The 19,490-nt window shown below is 39.0% G+C and overlaps 1 protein-coding gene and 1 pseudogene across 2 annotated transcripts; both read left to right on the top strand.

Annotated features, from left to right (window-relative positions):
* Positions 1 to 4,910: 4,910 nt before the first annotated feature.
* On the top strand, positions 4,911 to 9,349 carry LOC144710679 (nuclear transcription factor Y subunit B-4-like). 2 transcript variants are annotated; one of them, XM_078584511.1, is made up of 3 exons: positions 4,911 to 5,456; positions 6,621 to 6,688; positions 9,214 to 9,349. In XM_078584511.1, the coding sequence occupies exons 1-2, from the start codon at positions 4,999 to 5,001 to the stop codon at positions 6,640 to 6,642; spliced, it is 480 nt and encodes a 159-aa protein (XP_078440637.1). In that variant the 5' UTR covers positions 4,911 to 4,998; the 3' UTR covers positions 6,643 to 6,688; positions 9,214 to 9,349. The 2 variants fall into 2 exon arrangements, with proteins under 2 accessions (XP_078440637.1, XP_078440642.1); XM_078584516.1 differs by having other exon boundaries at positions 4,916 to 5,442; positions 6,619 to 6,688.
* Positions 9,350 to 11,458: 2,109 nt separating this feature from the next.
* Positions 11,459 to 14,896, top strand: LOC144707806 (delta(14)-sterol reductase-like; annotated as a pseudogene).
* Positions 14,897 to 19,490: the final 4,594 nt, after the last annotated feature.

Here is a 19,490-nt window from a genome sequence, read left to right as displayed (position 1 = left end):
TTAAAGTAATACCAAATTTTCAAGTATGTTTATTAAATCATTTCACTCAAGATATAACTATTGGATAGTAATATCTTCATGTAATTAATCTTCATTAAATCATCTCTAAATTAAACCTTAACTGCATGAAGGAATTAGACAACATTATTAAACCAATCAAATGAGGTCAAATTTAGAGAAATATTTGAACAGTTCTAGGGAATATGCTTTTCTTCATGTCATTGAAAATATGAGTCCTAGATCAGTCATTTGACTTGTTCAATCAAATCCGAAGTTTGTGATTTCCTTTTAGAGATGGCCGACTAGACGAGTTGAAGATGTAAGCTTACATACCTCCTAATTATTTAGCATGACTGCCAGTATTGAATGAGAAGTCAAATGACATTTTATGAAGGCTTAAAACATAGATATGATGTAATTCTAGACATTCAGAATCCTTAAATTCATACATGAGGTAGGATATTTGAATTTGTATTCTTAGTATATCTCTCTCATCCTTGATTCTTTCACGCTTGCAGTTTGTTCCTAGTTGTTATTGGTTGAGCATGAAATCTCCTGAGAAAGTCCTTTGGATCTATTTTAAGCTATCAAGACTGAATACCAAACTCATCACAAGCTTTTAGAAGGAGATCTAGTGGAGAAAGACCAATGTTCATCAGCTAACTTCTATAGAGATTCATGTGGTTTCCACCTAATGCTTACATTACCTTGGAGGCATTGGAAATAATGTTTAAAACAATGTGAGCTTAGTAGCCTTTTTGTATAACTATTGATGGCTATTTGATCTTCACTTATAACTTTTCCACTAAATGCCAGAGAGTCTTATGTGTTTGATCACAACCCTTATTTAGGTATGCCTTACTTTGAACATTCATCAAAACATGTAAAAAATAATTTTACTAAAATAACTTTACAACATAATCTTCAGACACTACGTTAAAATGTAGCATCCATGATGCAAGATCGAGGCATGCAGTGATGATGGAGACAGTGATGACAGTTTTATAGTAGAAGGAACGTGATCATGATGACCATGGGTTCAGAATATGGGTATCAAAAAGCATAACAATGATGGTCACTTCAGAGGAATAGTGGTCAGTAGGGGTGGGGCAACGTACTTGTTACTAGTGAGTAACATGAGGATGATTTTTTTATATTTTTCCTCACTTCATAATAATTATTTTTAGTTTACATTAATTTATCATCTCAAAATGATCATCTCCAAACATTCCCCAAGTCTGGAATTATCTTATTTTATGTGTTCATTCAAGGTTTTTAAGACAAATAAAAGTTGACTCATCTAGTAATATGGATCTATTCTCATATATTCTTGAGTTTTAACTGAGATCCATGATTTAGAATTTTGAAATGAAAAAAATATTATTTATATAACACACTGTTGAGGAAAAAGGAATTGGAATTTTGTAATCTCCCATTAGAGATGGCCCACTAGATGAGTCCAACACTTAATCTTACATACCACCTTATTTTATCTATGTGTGTCAGCTTTCAATGAGAAATCAAATAAAGTTGCTAAGAAGGCTCAAAACATAGTTATGAAGTAACTCTAGAAATTCAAAGTCCTTGAGTTCAGACACGAGGTCGGATACTTGAATTTGTATTCTTAATATATCTCTCCCAACCTTTGGTGGTTCACCTTGGATTTGTTTCCCAGTTGCTATTGTCTGAGTAGAAAATGTCCTCAAACTCATTTTGGTCTATGCTTAAGCTATCAAGAGTGAATAATAAACTCATCTAAAGCTTGTAGAAGGAGATGTCGTGGAGAAGCAACAATGTTCATTACCTAAATTCTATAGAGGTTCATATTTTTTCCACCTTTTCCACTCACATTATTTTATACATTATTTACCATGCCACCAAGAATGCCCTATAATCTTCTTGCCGTAAAATTGCAACATTTTTTGTCGACGACTCACCCCCACCCAGCTCCATTGCTTGGTAGCCACCACTGTCCATTTTTCTGCTGCAAATAGCAATGTACTCTCACTTTTCACCTATCGTTCACGGAACAGGATTGAGGCATTCATTACAACACGGAAGTGGCCGAGTCACCACACCAAACCTGACTGGACAGATTCAAACGTACTTTACTAGGGTTTTTATTCTGTATTACTCTAGAAAATTACCTAAAATCATCCAAAATTTGATTGTGTGAAGTGAAATAATGTTTCAGTAATACTTATTTTTTTGGATTAAGTTCCACATGTTTAAATAAAAAACAATTATTGAATTTAATTTTCTTGAATTAATTCACAAAGTTGTTAAAACTTGAAAAAATGTTTTAAGAATTTTGAAAGTATATATCTTGAACTAAAATTTACTGATTGTATATGTTCTTTATGTGCATCAGTTGAAAGATTCACAGAAGGCTTGTATTGATTATCAAGGATGACCAAGATCACACAAGAGTGAATGGAAGTAAACCATACCTATATTTATCACATCTTTGGATAATATAATTAATAAATCTTGGGAGGAGAACTTTTGGAGTAGCACAGGACGACTTTCTATAGTCTCAGTAATGGGATGCCTAGGAGTAGAGTCTGTAATCCTCGTGCCGCCTATTCATGGGACAAGGAGAAACGTAATCATGTTCGGTCTAGCTTAAGTATTCCAAGATTATAAATAAGAGAGACTTAGCCTCTACAAATTTAATTTCAAATAAGCATAGTTGTCATTGGAAATATCCTTATCTCGTCATTGTAATGAAATGAATCATTGTAATTAAATTAACAACATGCAGTTTTACACATGTATAGTTATTCACAGATTAGTAAAATAATCTAACATCAACCCTTATTATGGGCCTCGAAGGAAATTATGATAAATACTGTTCTTTAAACTAGTACATCAAAATAAATCATTTAACTGATTTCTAGTTAATCAATGAGGGATGCACTAGCTATAGGCAACTGTTGTGCAGGTGGAGATGGGACTATGCACTCACTACAGCTTCACAGCGTGCTGGACAGACACAGGTCTGCTGGTCTGGCACGTAGTGGCAGTGGTACTGAACCAGGGATCACTCCCAGGGTGAAAGATGTTGAGCTTATTTAGTCACCAGTGTCTACATCCTGGGAGGGCTTCTTATACCTCCCTTCCATGAAATTTCCAGGTGAAAATTTGAAGAAAAGAAAATTTTCGATAGAATAGAATTAATATTTTTGTTACGCCAGCCAAAACGTTCCGTTATGCCAGCCGTGTCCTTACGGCAGCCGTGACATTACATCGGCCATTCCATTACTCGAAGAACTATGCTGAAGTAAAATGTAATTCATAGTTCTATGTTTGATACATTAACGTTAAAAAGGAAATGGGAGCATTCCAAAGTTTACGTGCACCTTGAAACTGTCGAAAACGCATAAGAACTTTAAAAGCGAAAAAGATCAAGCATGGATGGAGCTACTGGAGGTTGCCTTGAACCTCGATCCAATCTCAAAAGAGAGACCGTCACCTTCCATCCAATGTCACACGGTCAAATCTCGAGCTAGGACTCTTGGCTCGGAATTGACGTGTGCCGGCCTCAAGATTGCATAGAAGGGGTTAGAGGAGTGGTTGGTGCTAGGCACCGTTAGTGAACAAGGTCATTGCATTGATATCATCAGGAATACATCGTAGATTACATGGGGGAAGACGAGGGGTTTTACACGGAATGAGACGAGGCGCCTTGCGCCGAGGTAATGTCGCCACGCCGCCTCAGGGCCGCCGTTCCGCACGCGCGTGCTCGCTCTGCTGCTCATACGTGCGCCGAGCCGGGCGCCGCGCGCCCGCGGGCGTGGCGATCACACACACCACCCCTGCCTTGACGATCACACACGCCGCCAGCACCCTTGTCTACACTCTGACGCGCAGTCTGCGCGACGCCGCCGCATTCGACGTCCCCGAGCTGGGCGCTGCGCGCCCAGCATTACCCGCAGGAGCGCCACACGCCCACTGTGCCGTTTCGGCGCTCTCGGTGCGCCACATGCCTTAGTCTCCTGGCGGGATGTCTCCCGGCCCCGCGCCCCGCACACGCAATGCGCGCGCCGCCCGCACGGCCGCTGCGCGGCATCCCGCACAGCTCCACGTGCTGCGCCCGCGGCACGCCCCCCGGCCTGCGCGTCCCGCACCCGCGCGCAGTGCTTCCCGCTCCTGTGCGCATCACCCGCGGCACGCCCCCCGGCCTGCGCGTCCCGCACCCGCGCGCAGCGCTTCCTGCTCCTGTGCGCAGTGCGCAGCGGCATCCCGCAGGAGCGCCGTGCGCGCGAGCTTGTGCCGTTCAGCCCGCGCGCCTAGCACGTGTGGGCTGTACCTGATTCGTCCCGCCTTGGGCGTGGACGGGTACGTGCACAGTCTACCGTGAATCACCACCGGCAGTGGCAAGGGCCTAATAGATCAGGTATTTGGATATCGCTATCCATAATGACTCAGTCCTTAGAAATGTCGTGAGCCAAATACAAGGGCAATCCCTTCCAATAAGCACGCAGGCCTCTGGAAAAGGAATGCCGCCTAGTTAGGGCCTAACATCCAGACACAGGAAGCGTTCCTTCGTTTTTGTTAAAGAGATACAGAAGTGAAAGAGAAAGAGAGAGAAAGAGAATGACGAATAGAGACAAAACAGAGAGAGTGAGAGAGAGAGAAACAGGGAGAGAGAGAGATTTTCGGGGGCCAATGACAGTAGAGCAAGGATCACATGTAAGCGGATGGAAAGTTCTAGACTGAGCTGAAATAAATACCTTGCTCTGAAGCAAACCGGGCAGCCACGATAGTCGCCAGCTTACGTGGACTCTTAGGGCGCCACGTATCGGATAACCTGAGAAGTGGCTGTACGGGCCCCGAGGCCTTCAAAAAGTCTTCGGACTGAATGCACATTTTCAACCAATCGTGAGAAGTCTTTAGATACGGCACAAGAATATCTAGCAGACTGAGACAGCGAAGGGACAGTAAGAGTGGAAACGGCATCATCCCGTCTCTCGCTTGCTCGTCTTCCCCAAAGAGATGAGAGGCTTCACAGAGGGGAACGCGAACAACAGCGACGATTCCTCTGGTTTGACTGCGAGCTTCGGGAGTAACGTGGACAACAGTGAGGCGGCCGAGCTGCAGCTACCCATTGAAGACGTGGGGCGTATTATGGAGAAGATATTGCCATCAAACGCAAAGCTATCGCAGGATGCGAGGGAGACTGTGCAAGAGTCCGCTACCGAGTTCATCAGCTTCGTGACCAGCGAGGCTGCGGCCAAGTGTCAGAACGAGAACAGGAAGACGATCAGTGCCGATGATATTTGCTGGGGTCTCGGGAATGTTGGGCTAAATAACTACGGCACGGCTGTCAGGAGGTACCTTCAGAAGTATAGAGACGACGAGCTTGAGAGTTCAGCAACTTCCCGAGTATCTACTTCTGACGAAGAGTATCCATCGCTTCGGCTATTCGAGGGAGACAAGGTCAGAAAGAAGGAAAGTCCTATCCCTTCCCTCTTTAATTTTTTATTGTTTATTTGTCGGATGATGGATGGATACTTCTCCCGTACATCATCATCCATATTCTAGCTTCAGAAGTACTTTACATGAACAAGATGTGACCCATTTTAGAGGAACGAGACTGTCCAAAACGTTAAGAATATGAACTTTTGATTGTCGATGTGTTGCATATATTCATTAAAAATATGAACATTTTTTCATTCCCTTTATTCTTGCATTTGTGTTGAGTTGGGGACACTGATCTTACTGGGGATGTTTTGTATCCTGTAGCAGAGGGTAGCATCATTCCAGGCGAGACATGATGTTCATTTCGTAACTTCTATACTTAGCCTTCATATTCGATGTGTATTCGTCTTCGGTGTGTTCACCATATCATTTGCTTGTGATTCATTAAAGTGATAAAAAGAAAGTGTTTACCGGTTGCCAAGCTTGTAGTCGTTGATATTTCGAAGTATATGAAAGATTCGTTGTGCTCTACGAATGATAAATAACATGGAGGATTAGTTATAAGCCTCAAGATTCTTTGTACGATTACTCCAACCGACAGAAAAAAACATATGCAAAAGGAACTGGGGGGAGACCCCCAAATAAGGAAATCGTCGTCATCGAAAGCCCCATTTAAAATTATTGACTACGGTGGACTTTTATCTGTTTTTATTAAATCCAAAGATAACATTGTGCACTACTTTTTCCACTTCGGAACATCAAGGGTATCGGAGAGTCATTTCGTGGTATAATGTATTGGAATTCTGAACTGATTTAGTCATTTCATCAACAAGTATAGGTGTACTTTAGGGGGAAACGAAATACCGATTGAAACCTTTTCTATCGTGGCAAACTCATAGTCCTTGATAAATGAGTCACTTCTTGTGGAAATCCTTATTTGATTATTTTCTTAGTAAGTTGAAACAGATGATATTTGAGAGGCTCGAAAGCCTTTCCCTGCGTAAGATAAGATATTAGCTCCGTAAATATAGCGCAAAAATATCTTTGTTTCTCTCTTGCCCGATAACCAAAACATTAACAATTCTACAGCATGTAGTGTCCAAATTGGAGCAGCTTAACTACGTTTCAAATTTATTTCCCATCCCAGATCCCGTTTCGTCTGATTGAGTTGTTCCCCGATGATTACTGAAACAGGACTCCTCGACGGACAGACGATGAAGTAAGAAGATTTGCGGCGATGCTGGTGCAAGGCATACATGGGAAGGTAAGCCATTGGTTACAAATATCTTGTATATTATTCTGCCACAAGATAGCATTCCCATTCATTTCAAATCGTAAATTTCTTGCTTTCTATGTGGGTTACGCACTTTTCTTCATGAAATATTAAAAAGGCAAACCGATAAAAACTCAAACTAGAATTAATAATCATACTCTCAATCAAATTTTATGTTCTCAATCATTTATCCAAATGGATGATGTGGTTTCCATCGGAAATACTGTTTCTTCATGGTTGTCCAACTTTCACTCAAGAAGAAGAAGTCGGATATCCTAAGAAAGCACCGAAGAGCTTGTGAGTCTATTAATATGTAAATACCTGTTTTAAATTGCCGAGAGGGATAACTTTCGGAAAATTTTATTTTTAGCTCAGGTGACTTTTCTTCTGCAAACCATAAGCTGCGCCATTGACCGTAAGGTGGATGATAAGTCTTATGCGGAGTCCACAAACTATTTTTTTGTTTTCCTAAGTGTTATATCCGATAAGAAGATCAATTTTTTAAATGTCTGGATGCCCATCGAATGGCGCAGGATCAATCTTTCAAATATTTTTATATTCTACGTCTGCTGAAGGATCTTGATGAGGATGGGGATGTGTGAATTGAAAACAAACTTTAGGAACGCATTAGGAAATCTATTGGAAATAAAACATACTGGAGATGCTTCATCTGACCGCGTTTCCTTTAGAGCATGCATACTCCTTTTTGATTTCTAGCATTCTACGAGGAATTTCAAGCAATAGGTGGGAGGATTTGAAACTCCTCGGACTACGTTATTTCTTGACGAGATTAATAGTCACTACACCACAATTTCGGGAAATTCGACAGAAAAGACAAATTGTTTTGTCTTTGTAGATCTTTGAAAGCCTTCGCTGTGAAAGAAGGACGTGTGAGAATTAATCCCGCTATCGCCCTTGAGAGAATTTTCCTGTGGGCTTGGCACGGGGATTTAGTTCCATTCAATTAAATTTTCAATGGTTTTGTCTCATAGTTAATATTGAGGTTTTTAGCAGAACTAGATGTCTTCAGGAAACTCGATCCTGTCATGAAATATTCGTTCCAGAACTGTATAGCTCTTGAACGTTTAACAACACTCTACCACGATTTGCAGGATTTTAGACCTCTGAACGCCTTAATAGGTGAGTGAGGAATGATACATCAAAACTCCGGGTGCAATCTTAGGATGAAGAGGCCCAAGAAAGGAAGTTCTAGAATATACAGCAAGTTCTAGAATATACGCTAACCTCACGGCAAATGGTTTGGATCATGGCCTGAATGCCATAATGTAGACACCGATCTATTTATAGTTGTAGTAAACCGACTAAAAGGTAATTGAGATATGTAACAATGTCGGTAAGCCGGCAAATTCGTAAACAGACAGCGCCGTTCTTGGAGTATCCGTATTTCCAACAAAGGTGTTTAGTTAGTGATCCGGTTTCCTCTCATCCATACTGAATGAACACAATTAAGACCCAATGGGCTTACGGCTTTGTCTTGGTCAACTGTTACATATCAGTTGTCCGTCCTTGATTCTGTATAGCATGACTTGTTAACAGGCAAATGAGATTGAAAAGCTGCGAGATAAATCTTCATTAACATAACCGCTTATTTAGCAGTACTTGACTTCTACGCGATAAAAATGTGTTTTGAGCTATACAAAAAATACATTGGAACAATAACTGGGAGAAGCAAAGAGAGACGAGATAACCGGACTTCAACAAATTACCTTGTAAAATTATGGTCTGAGAAGACAACGGACTGGGGGAAGGAAGCCCTAATGAATGTGTCGGTTGATTAATGATGGATATAACATAATCTCGAAGAAGACCAGGAGGCACCGGTCTGAGAATATCACATTTCCGCAGATATCACTTAACCACAGATCAATCACATGTGACCATCTTTTCAATCTTTAGAGGCAATCCAGTAAGATTGCCGCATGATATTACAGGAGTATGATCCTTTCTATAAAACTGGATACATACTCTTCATATGTAACTCGATAACACCCTAAATTAGTTGTCTAATTCAAATAATTAGCACATTGTTATCTGATTAAAGAGTTTAAAATAGAGTTTTTATCATATATTTACATGTTAATTACTATTCCCAGTGAATTCTTGATTTTACCCTGATTTTCTGTTCATTATGAATTTTATGGAATTCATTTTATCTTGGAATAACTTTATTTAAATGGAAATGGAATGTCTAACAGCTAAATTAATGTTAATTAATTTGAGAATGAATTTATGAATTTTCTAGCATTTTTATTGAATTTTTTTGGAGTTTATTTGATAAAGAAATGAATTCTTAAATATAAAAGGTATAATTATAAGGACAATATGAATTTTAAGCGATTTTTAAAGTTGGAGGGACTTTTTTTAAAATTTGGTTTCAAATATACCCTTAAAACAGCCCTCTATAACCGTTGGAGGCATACATATCCAATAAACAATAATTTTAAAGTCTTATTGAATTAATGTGGATTTTCTATGGGTGTTTTTGTAATTTTCAGGGAAATATGGAGGAGAGAGAGAGCAGATGGACATATTGACAATTACTTTGGGGTGGTGTCGGTTTGCAAGCAGGACTAAAAGTAGGTACTTATGTTAAAAGTTTGAAGAAAATGCAATCGTTGGGCTACGTGGCAAGGTCGAGTCTATTAGAAGAGAATCTAACGGATTTAATGAGGGCGGCAGACATTTGGCTCGATGGCAGTAAGTGCACCATCCATGCTGTACATACAAATATGCACGCACAGGAGGCGACGTGGCAATGACAGGGTGAGCGCCGTTGGTAAAAGAAATACAGGTAAGTGCAAATAAATATGTATTTCATTATTCTCTTATTTCCAGGAAGGGGGTACGCGCCATGCGGGAAGAGAGGACACCAGACTCTATACAAATTGTGCCAGTGAATCAGAAATCGACACGACAACTGAGTAAATAGAAAATTAATTAAATAAATAAAATATTGATCCAACAGCTAGGACTAGTCTATATTCATTTATTAATTACTACTTATCCTCAAGTCAGATTGCGCTCAAATTTTATGGGCTTGCTCGTATTGACACTCTCTTTCTATCTATATAGTTGGATCAATCAGATCAAGTCTATATCGACCATTGAAATTAATTAAGTACAGGGGTAGAACAGTCATTTTTACCATCTAACCTAAGTATAAGAACCAAAATTCAAGCGGAGGGGGTCATTCTGGAGGGAGCTCTTTCACAGCTCCAAGACAGAGAGGAGAACCATCCTGGATGGACTCTATTTGATATTTTTACTTAATTGCATTTGAACTTTAGAATATTTGAGATTATTTTTAGTGAAATTCTCGATTGTTCTTCCCAGTTTTAGTCTGGAATTCTTAATTGCTTGGCTTTAGCAGCATGGACAAGCCCTTACTATGATTAATAGGAGTGATAATTAATTTGAGCTAATAGTTCCAATTGTACATTAAGAACGAAAAATGACAAAAAAAAGACAAGAAGAGTTCACTTTTTAGGCAAGAATAGGTTATATTTATGAGATAGTAGTTAGTTAGATATCTAATTCCCCCAAAAAAATAGACTAACACTAAATATTCTTCTTAACTCCTGTACTTGACTCCTTTTATCCTTTTATTGGATCACAGAAGTCAATTTAGAGAATCCTCAATTCTTATATTCTTCCCATCTCCTCTTCCCTTCTTTAAAAATTCTTCATATAATTAGCGTAATTTGATGTCCATTGAGGATTAAGTTAACCCTAATTAGGCCCGATAACTCAATTCGATCAATAATTGAATTTCCCTACTACCCTCCCTAAGACGACCCTTATACTCATCATCATACATATTAATCTTAGAGTTTTACAAATTCTACTACATAAGCTGGAATTGACAACAATAAGGGATTAAAATTGGACAATTCACCCCTTATTTCTGGCTTATCATATCTCTTGGTACTGGATTCCATATGATTTATTATTTTCCTTTCTTGGTGTCCTATTATGATTCTCCTTTACTCATACTTGTTAAAACTAACCTTGCTTTTCAAGTTAAAACAAAAGACTAATGCATGTACGGTAAATTTTTTTTAGAAGCTCATGGAAATTATGACACATTATTTCTTTCATCAGCAGTGATTTAAAAACAATTAATTTGGATCCCATACTAGTTTTTCACGGAAAGTGAAATAAAAATAATGTTTGACTTTTTGCTTGCAGAAAAATATGTTTGAATTATTTAAAAGGGTTAATAGCACGGTACGTCCCAAACATTTTCAAAAATCTGAGATAGATCCCAATCTTTTTTTTTGGCACGGTACATCCCAAACTCTATAAGTGGACGCCGCCATATCCCGGTTGTGGCGTGGAATCCACCTTGGCTGCCAGGTGGATTTCTGGCGGAATCCACCTGGGCGGAATCCACCTGGCAGCCACGGTGGATTCCACGTCATAACCGGGATAGAGAGAGAGAAAGACGTTCTATTAACTTGACCGAATCAAATCGCCCGGGAGAGAGAGGAGGCACAAAACGAGACATAGACAAAGAGGGAGGGGAAGGTGGAGAGATAGAAAGAGAGTGAGAGGGGGAGGGGGAGAGAGAGAGAAAGGGCGTCGGATTGGTGCTGTTTGCGGTGAAATCCTTGGCGGTTTCTTCTTCGCTGCGGGAGTTCCGCGATCTAGGGTTTGTCAGGGGCTTGCTTTTGGATCTTGTTTATCAGAGAGGCTTGCTCGTTTGGGGCATCTGATTATGTTGTAGTGGATTCCTCAGCCATGGAACCAAGCTCAAACTGGTCCTTACAGACCGGGCATGTCGAGTCTCGTCTAAGATGGCATTGCCAGATTTTCATTATCGGAAGGTTCTCAATTGTCGAAGCAGGCGCCGGCGGCGGGCCCCGCTGCCCGCTGGCAAAGACAATTTCAGGAATCTGGTTATGGAGCCATAGCCATGGGGGCGGGGCCAGCCCGCCACCAGCTCTACTTCCCATTAAGCTTGCCATCATGGCGGATGGCATCCAACCAAGCCTCGTAGGGGAAGAAGGCATGGTCTTCGACGTCGTCCACCTCCTCGATGAATCTGCCATGGCAATGAGGACAGATTGGCTCCCAGCCATGGCGGAGCCCGAAGGAAAGCTGGCACAGATTGGCAATCCTGGCCAAGGCAATCGAAGAATCAGTTGAATTCTTTTGCTAAAGTGAGTTTTTTTCACTGATCTTGGATTCCTCCAGTTGAATTCTTTGTTAAAGATGAACATTTACGACGAGGATCTATTGGAACATAGATTGAAGTGCAGGGGATTGCCAAGGCAAAGATTATCCAAGAAAGATTTTTCTTTGTCAGAGCTGGCATGATGGGATGGCTTCTCCTTAACCTGTCTATTCTGCTAAAAAGTTCAGAAACCAGGAGCTTGAACCTTGCTATGATGCTTTACCAGCTTTTTTGTGTGGTAATGTCCAAATTTATTAAATTTCCATAAAAATATTGTTTTTAGCGTCCAACTGAGAAAAAAATGTTCCCTCTTATGTCTAGCTCTATACCATTGACTACTTTGTTTATGAAGAGTACATGACATCAACGTAAGTCGTCTTTCACTCTTGGGTTTCTTGCATTGAAAAATATTTGTCAGTTTTGGAATGATGTATTATCAGCCAAGGCAGAAGCTTCAAAGCTATTCAGCATTTGAATATTCCTATAAGCGGTTGTCCTAAATAGTTTCCATATAATCTAATGCAGAAAACATTTTGATAATATGAAGTAACTTGAATTTAGAAAAAGGTGCAGTTCAAATCGCTTTAGAAAGAGCGTCACTTTCATATGGGTCATATTTTCAAGGGTCTATATTTAGGGTAGTGGAAAACTTTCATCCGAATGAAAAATATTCCGACGTTGGGGCAGGGAGCATAAAATATTGAAAATATATTTGAGTTGGCATGAGGAATATACGAGGAATGTTTGGGTATATTCGTAATCCAAAACAAAATGGCCCTTTCATTGAACTCTGAGGATTCCATAAAAATCCTCTACCAAAAGGATGAACTTATAATTTTTTCTGAGAGTTATGGTGATCAGAATTGTACTCTTTACTTAACAGAGCTTTGGGGTTACCCGAAATTACTGCATACACTTCCTTATGCAGTTGTTTGGGATGCACTTGAGTCAATTCAGTATCTCATACTCTGAAGAGTAAATATTTAATGTCATGATATGTTTGAGCTACAGATGGGACATTATAGCTGAAAGACTTGGCTTCATGCTAGGGTTTGGAGACCTTTTTTGGATTCCTTTCACTTTTGGCATCCAGGTTCGAAGATATAAATCAACTGTGCTGTTTAATTTTCTTGGTTCTTGCTTCGAAAATCTGACGAGAACAGTTTTCAGCAAAAGTTCTCAATTTTTGTTCATCACACGCGTGCAGTTATTGTCTATAATATGCATGTAACTCAACTTTCCATAAAAAGAAACCTTTTTCAGTTTCGCTGTTGACTTTATACATGAGATGTTTTCACTACAAGCATTTTTTTTCTGGCATCATAACTTATTGATTCTATTACTACATAAACTGCCTGAAATGTTTGTGCCGTCTACTTTCTTATATTTGTTCACCGAGTCCTGGGTCAAGTGTCCAGCGCTGTGGAGCGGCGCTCTTATAAATATTCTTCAAAATATTTTGAGACATGCTGTAGTCGCTCAGGCTGTGTCTTTCTTGTTCATTATAATTTATTTGAATTACGTAGGGCATTATATTCAGTTTCCTCATTTATGTCATGGAATATTGCTCCATGTTCTCTACCAAAAAGCCAAATGGATAAACTGGATGAAAATTATTGGGTAGCCTTTTCACTCTTCCGTCTGAACATTCATTGCTTTTTATTGACTTCTTAGGGTTGGTGGCTTTTGGAGAATAAAGTGGAGAGGAATAAATGGGAAGCCCTGGCAAACTGCTTAGTTTTTCTGGTCGGGTCGGTTCTTTGAAAATTTATCTTACCATTTTGTTCTCATCTCGCACCATTGAAAATTGGGACTTGCATCTTTATGAGAGCCTTTTTATGTTTCTAGGCACTATTAGGAATATGCAGGTACTGCATATTTAGAGGAGCAAATAAACAAAAGCATGACTTCAAGAAGAACCTTACTGCTCCAATTTGGGGCGCACCTCCGAAGATTATCGGTGGGAAACTCCTTGCTTCGGGTTATTGGTGAGTGTTCTCAGATTTTTCCCAGCTCTCATTATTTTCATACAACGAATTTTTTCATCATCAATGTGACCCTCATATCTTGTCGTCCATGTTTGGGCTTTGATGGAGGACTGCTCGTCATCAAAAGTTGAATGATGATGGCTCTTGGAAACAGATGTCAATGACGATGAAAAATTAGTTGTAGCCATTGTCATCCACGTCTGGGATAGGATGAATGATGGTGATAAGTTATCATCAAACATTGGATGATGATGATCATGATGACGCCAGGTTGTGGAAACTGAATGGTCAATTGTCATTGTACACTCGTCATGATGAATTTGTCATCTTCACCGTTGATGCCAAACTAGGATTGTGGATGAGGACATATTAGTCATCGTCGTCCCCAAATCTTGTTAATGTCATCCATTTTTTGGGCTTGGATGAACGACGATGGCTTGTCATCAACCGAGAGATGATGATGAAGACAATGAATCATGTTATCAGATTCATCCATTTGTCCTCATTATTGTTGTTGCCGAACTAATCTAGAACTATTCAGTTATAGCGTGAAAGCTCTCCAAACAAGTGAAAAACTCAAAAGGATAATGAAGTTTGGAAATAATCTTCTTTTTTACTGCATAATTTCTTCAGGGGAGTGTCAAGACATTGCAATTATCTTGGAGATCTGCTCCTGGCGTTATCTTTCAGCCTGCCTTGTGGAGCAATGTACATTTGCCTAAACTAAGATCCAAAAGCCACTTAGTTCCCCAAAAACTATTATTATATATACGATTAATATTCATCTACCTTTAATTGTTTATGATTTTTAATTTTTAATTTTTTTAAAGCTAATATTCATCTCTCTTTATTTTTTGAAGATCGATCATCCCATACTTCTATCCCAGCTATTTGTTCGTGCTGCTTGTGTGGAGGGAGCGAAGGGATGAGGCAAGATGCTCTCAGAAGTACAAGGAGACATAGGCAGAGTATTGCAGGCTTGTTCCATGGAGGATCTTCCCTTATCTGTATTAGGGGTTTCCAGAAGGAAAGGAAGTTCACCCAAATTGCAAGCGAGGGTCTACTATTTCTTTGTCTTTTCATGCTTAAACAACCGGTATCATTTCAAAGATGGGAAAGGTTTATTATTTCGAGCTTCCAAGTTTAATTTGATTGTTCTCTCTATCCCTGGGTGCGTTGTGTATTAATTAAGCTTATCAATTTTTTCCAAATGAGCACATTTCCAACAAAAATAATAGCTTCAAAATGAACAAAAATAATCTGCCAAAAATCTCGACCAATTGAACTGAATGAAATCACCAGAGCGCCCGAAATGGCAAACAAGAATGGAAATTGTGGTAAATTAGACCAAGAAAGAAGCTAAACAGTGTCATGGACAATGAACGAAGATCAGATCAGCAAATGACAACTAAAGAGAAAATTTCAAGAATAAAAGCTTCAAAATTTAAACAAAACTAGTTTTTTAGTTTGAAATAGGAGCTCCCCAAATCTTCACAAAATTAACAGAATGAAATCTCCATGGAAATTGCGGTAAGTCACAACCAGAAAGAAGCAAAGTAACACTGTCTTGGACAATTAACGATAGACAACCCTATGTACACGAAAATCAAGTGAGGAACGCATCACTAAACTATATCTAAAGAAAAGTCACAAACAAAAGCTTGAAGACTTGGTCATTTGGCACATGTTCAGTACCTGTTCTGACAAGTAGGATTTACAATCATACTAACCTAGTGATAAGCAAACACATACCCCTATACTTGTTGAGAGATCTAGCGACCAAGATTCAGAATATGATTAAGGCTAGTTGAAAAAGGTAAAATGATGGATGGTCAAGATTAAACTTAAACAGGTGGAGGTTCTGTAGCTCCATTTAAACTTAAACAGGGATGGTCTTTGAAAATTGGCTGTTATGCGTCATCTACTTAAACACGTGGAGATCCTGTAGCTCCCTGGGATCCCTGCATGATTGATCAATACATGTTCATTCTTTTACGTTGAATAAAATCCAAGAAGCCTGTAAACGGAGTTTAACAGAAAATTCAAACCGTACTTGGCCTACAGATCGTATCCTTGTTTGGGTGCATGTCTTCCGATCATGGCCAACTTGGTGGCAGAGAGAGCACTTCATCTGCACGCCTTTCTTGGATAATCTTTGACCCTTAAGTTCTTTCTCACTGATGTCAATTCTTCTCTTTTGCTTGGGCCTTCCAGGTTGTTTCTTCATGAAATGAGGGAATACATAGTTCCCTTCAACTTCGCTCCACAAGTTTTTTCCATTCATTGGTGGGATACCATGACTATAAGCTAGCTGGTATACATCTTTCTTCAACTAGTCAGTGAAAAAATTGACAGGGTCCTGCTGGATCCAGTGAATGCAAGTAATAGCATGGGAGCATGGAATGCCCCTTATATCCCAATATCTGCAACTATATGCTCTGGTAAGTAAATCAATCACAAATCTGTTTCCCAAGTTTGTAACTTCGAATTGATACTGGCCTGCATGTCTAAGAGTGCATGTCCTAGACTTCAACTTGTTATCTTCGAGCAACTCTCTTATCCGAGGGCATAATTGATCAGTTCTATCAGAAAATAACTCCCTTTTCTTAACTATCCTCTACATGGCTGCACCTCTAATATCTTCTAGCATGTCTATGATAGGTTTAGACCTAGACTGTATGATATAATTATTGAAGCACTCACAAATATTGTTATCAATTAGCTCACATTTTGGCCGCTCACTAATGTAAGCCCTGCAAAATTTCTTTATGCCTATATCTCCAAAGTCTTGTGTGCTTGTGGTTTCAATGTGCTTATTTGTCTCATGATCCTATGTAAATCTTCATGAGTTGTGCACTGATAACATGCAATTTTATCATGCAAAATCATGGAATTTATAAGAAATTTTCAACTAAAACATTAATATTGCATGTTATCATTATGAAAATATAAGCAATTTCCAAAAAAATTTGATTTTTTACAATCTTATGAATTTTTAGTTGATTATGCACAATTTCTGATTTTATTTTTATGGAAAAATGATTTTTAAAGTCAAAATATATTTTTAAATGAATTTATTTCAGTTGAAAATATATTCTTATAATTTTTCTGATTTTTCCACATTTTTTTAGAATTTTCTGGGATGATTTAGAGCCAAAAATGAAATTTATTTCATAAAAAATTCATTCTCGGAATTTTTTTTATTAATCACAGGCGTAAATATCAAATTTTTATTGTTTAAAGGGCAATTTTACGATTTTTTAAACCGCGAGGGTTTTTTAATAATTTTCCAGGCAATTTCTATTGTTTTTCTTTTATTTTCCGGGGGTACGTGGCGCTTCCGCAGAAGGCCACGTCGCCCTCTACTGCTACAAAGCGGAATAATTCATGGTTTTTTGAATAAAAAAAATTGATTTATGCCTCTGTGCGTAGCGCGCGCGCACGCATATGAGGCGGCGTGTCACGCCCTCGCGCATCGAGCGCTTTGTACTCACCTGTCGTACAAATCAAACTTATTGTGTTTTGAAAATTTTCTGTTATGCAGTGCGTGGCGCAATTTCGTGGCTCAGCGCTTGAACAAAGGCCCACCGATCGGCGAATCAGAGCGCGCCACGTCGCACTCTAACCGCTCGACCTGAGGAGAGAGAAAATAAATTCAAAATTAGGCCTAAATCTTCAAAAAATCATAACTTTTCACCCTGATATCCAAATGACCTGAAATTTTCAGGGTTTGTTTGTAATAATCCTAACCACCTTTCTGAGCCAAGAACACTATAAATTGGGCTCAGAAAGGTGGCAAAAGGGAACTTTGATTTGGAGCTCCAATACAATTGGCCTGGAGGACACAGTTTATTTCAACAGTTCAGATCCGGATTGGGGCCTCTCCAAAGTCTTGTAAGTCTTCATACCTCTTCAGATTCGTGATTTCTTGAAGTTCTAACACGCCAAGGCATAGGCGAAAGGTATATGCCCTAGATTCATGAATTTTTAGAGAGAAGCAGAGGATCTTTGGTTAGAAACCAAAAATTCTATCTTAGGAGTTAGATCTAATCATAATTCAACATTTTCTATCAGTTAGATCTGTCAATTTTGAACAGATCTGACTGTTTAGACAAAAATCCCCAAATTTCATGCACTTTCTCTCTCTAGATTAAACTTTCACTTTCTCTCTCTAAAATTCAAAATTCAAGTTTCAATTCTTTAATTCTCATCAATCTGAACTTCCACACAAAATTTCATTCAAAAATTCTCTCATTCAATACCTTAATCCTAAAAATTTCATAAACTCTCTTAATTTTCTCTCTCTTCAAGTCTCTTACATTGAAATTCCACTTAAATTCACTAATTCACTCAGAAATTCTTGCAGACTGCCTCTCTAGGGTTCGACTCCTTACTCATCATTTTACTAAAATCTAAATTGAGAAAGGAATTATAAATTTCATTGCATAAGCCTAAGCAAACAACGACAAATTAGCGATTATAAACCGTAAAATTTAGGCTTATCATGCACTTCACAGCTTTCCAAAATAAGTTCTTCAATATCTCAGTGGAATGTCCCTTCTTCTTCCAATTTGCATAAATATTTCTAGCACAATTCCTATGCTCCACATGTGGTAACAGATATGCCATTGCATTTTCTAGTCCCTGCACAATGTTAGAGAGTATCAAGCTATTAGTGCAATAAATTAGTTCCACATTAAGCAATAAGACTTCAAACAATTATAATATTATGAATGAGTTAGTTTAGTACCTTCTGTTGATCGCTTATAATAGTCCAACCATGAACATCGGAAATTCCTAAATCTTCCGTCAGCGGTTGAATAAACCAAGTCCAAGAAGCTTGATTCTCCCCTTCAACCACTGCCCAAGCAATAGGGAACATTTGATTATTCCCATCCTTGCCCACAACACTCAACAATTGGCCTTTCATTTCGGTCTTCAAAAAACATCCATCCAACCCAATGACTCTTCTGCAACCTTCAAGAAAACCTCTTGCTAGTGACTCAAAGCATATATAGAGTCTCTTAAACCTAACCAAAGAATCAGGAGTGTCTCTTTCAAGCACCAACTCGAAAGTACTACTCCTATTGACCTTCTTCAACTCAGCAACATAAGAAGGAAGCAAGTGATAATGGTCATTCAAAGATCCTTGAAGCTTCTTGCGCGCCGCAGATCTAGCTCTATAACAGGTATGCTTTGAAACTATGATTCCAAAATGTTCATTTATTTCCCGCATCATATCTACCACCTTCTAATTCGTATTCATTCGAATTTTCTCTTAGAAGTGGTTTGCAATACAATGATAATCGGCTTGTATATTCCCCGGATCCCTATTGCACCTATGGGTATCATTTAGTGTCTTCACAACAAAAGCCTCCTTCATACAATCCCAACTAGCATATATCCTCCATGGGCAATCTCTCTTGCAAACAACTTCAACTTTTTCCTCACCAGACTTTAAAAACCTGATGCTCAACCCATTCCATATAGCATGGTTCTTCACTGCTGTCCTAAATTGAGAAGGCGATTCAAATTTCATGCCTACTTGAAATATAATCTTCTCAATGGGGCATCTTGGATCATACCTTTTGCCCCTGTGTATGTTCCT

This window comes from Wolffia australiana, chromosome 1, assembly GCF_029677425.1.
Source record: "Wolffia australiana isolate 7733 chromosome 1, ASM2967742v1".
Lineage (NCBI taxonomy): Eukaryota > Viridiplantae > Streptophyta > Magnoliopsida > Alismatales > Araceae > Wolffia > Wolffia australiana.
The sequence above is the reverse complement of the archived record's forward strand: the minus strand, read 5'-3'. Positions and strand labels throughout refer to the sequence as shown.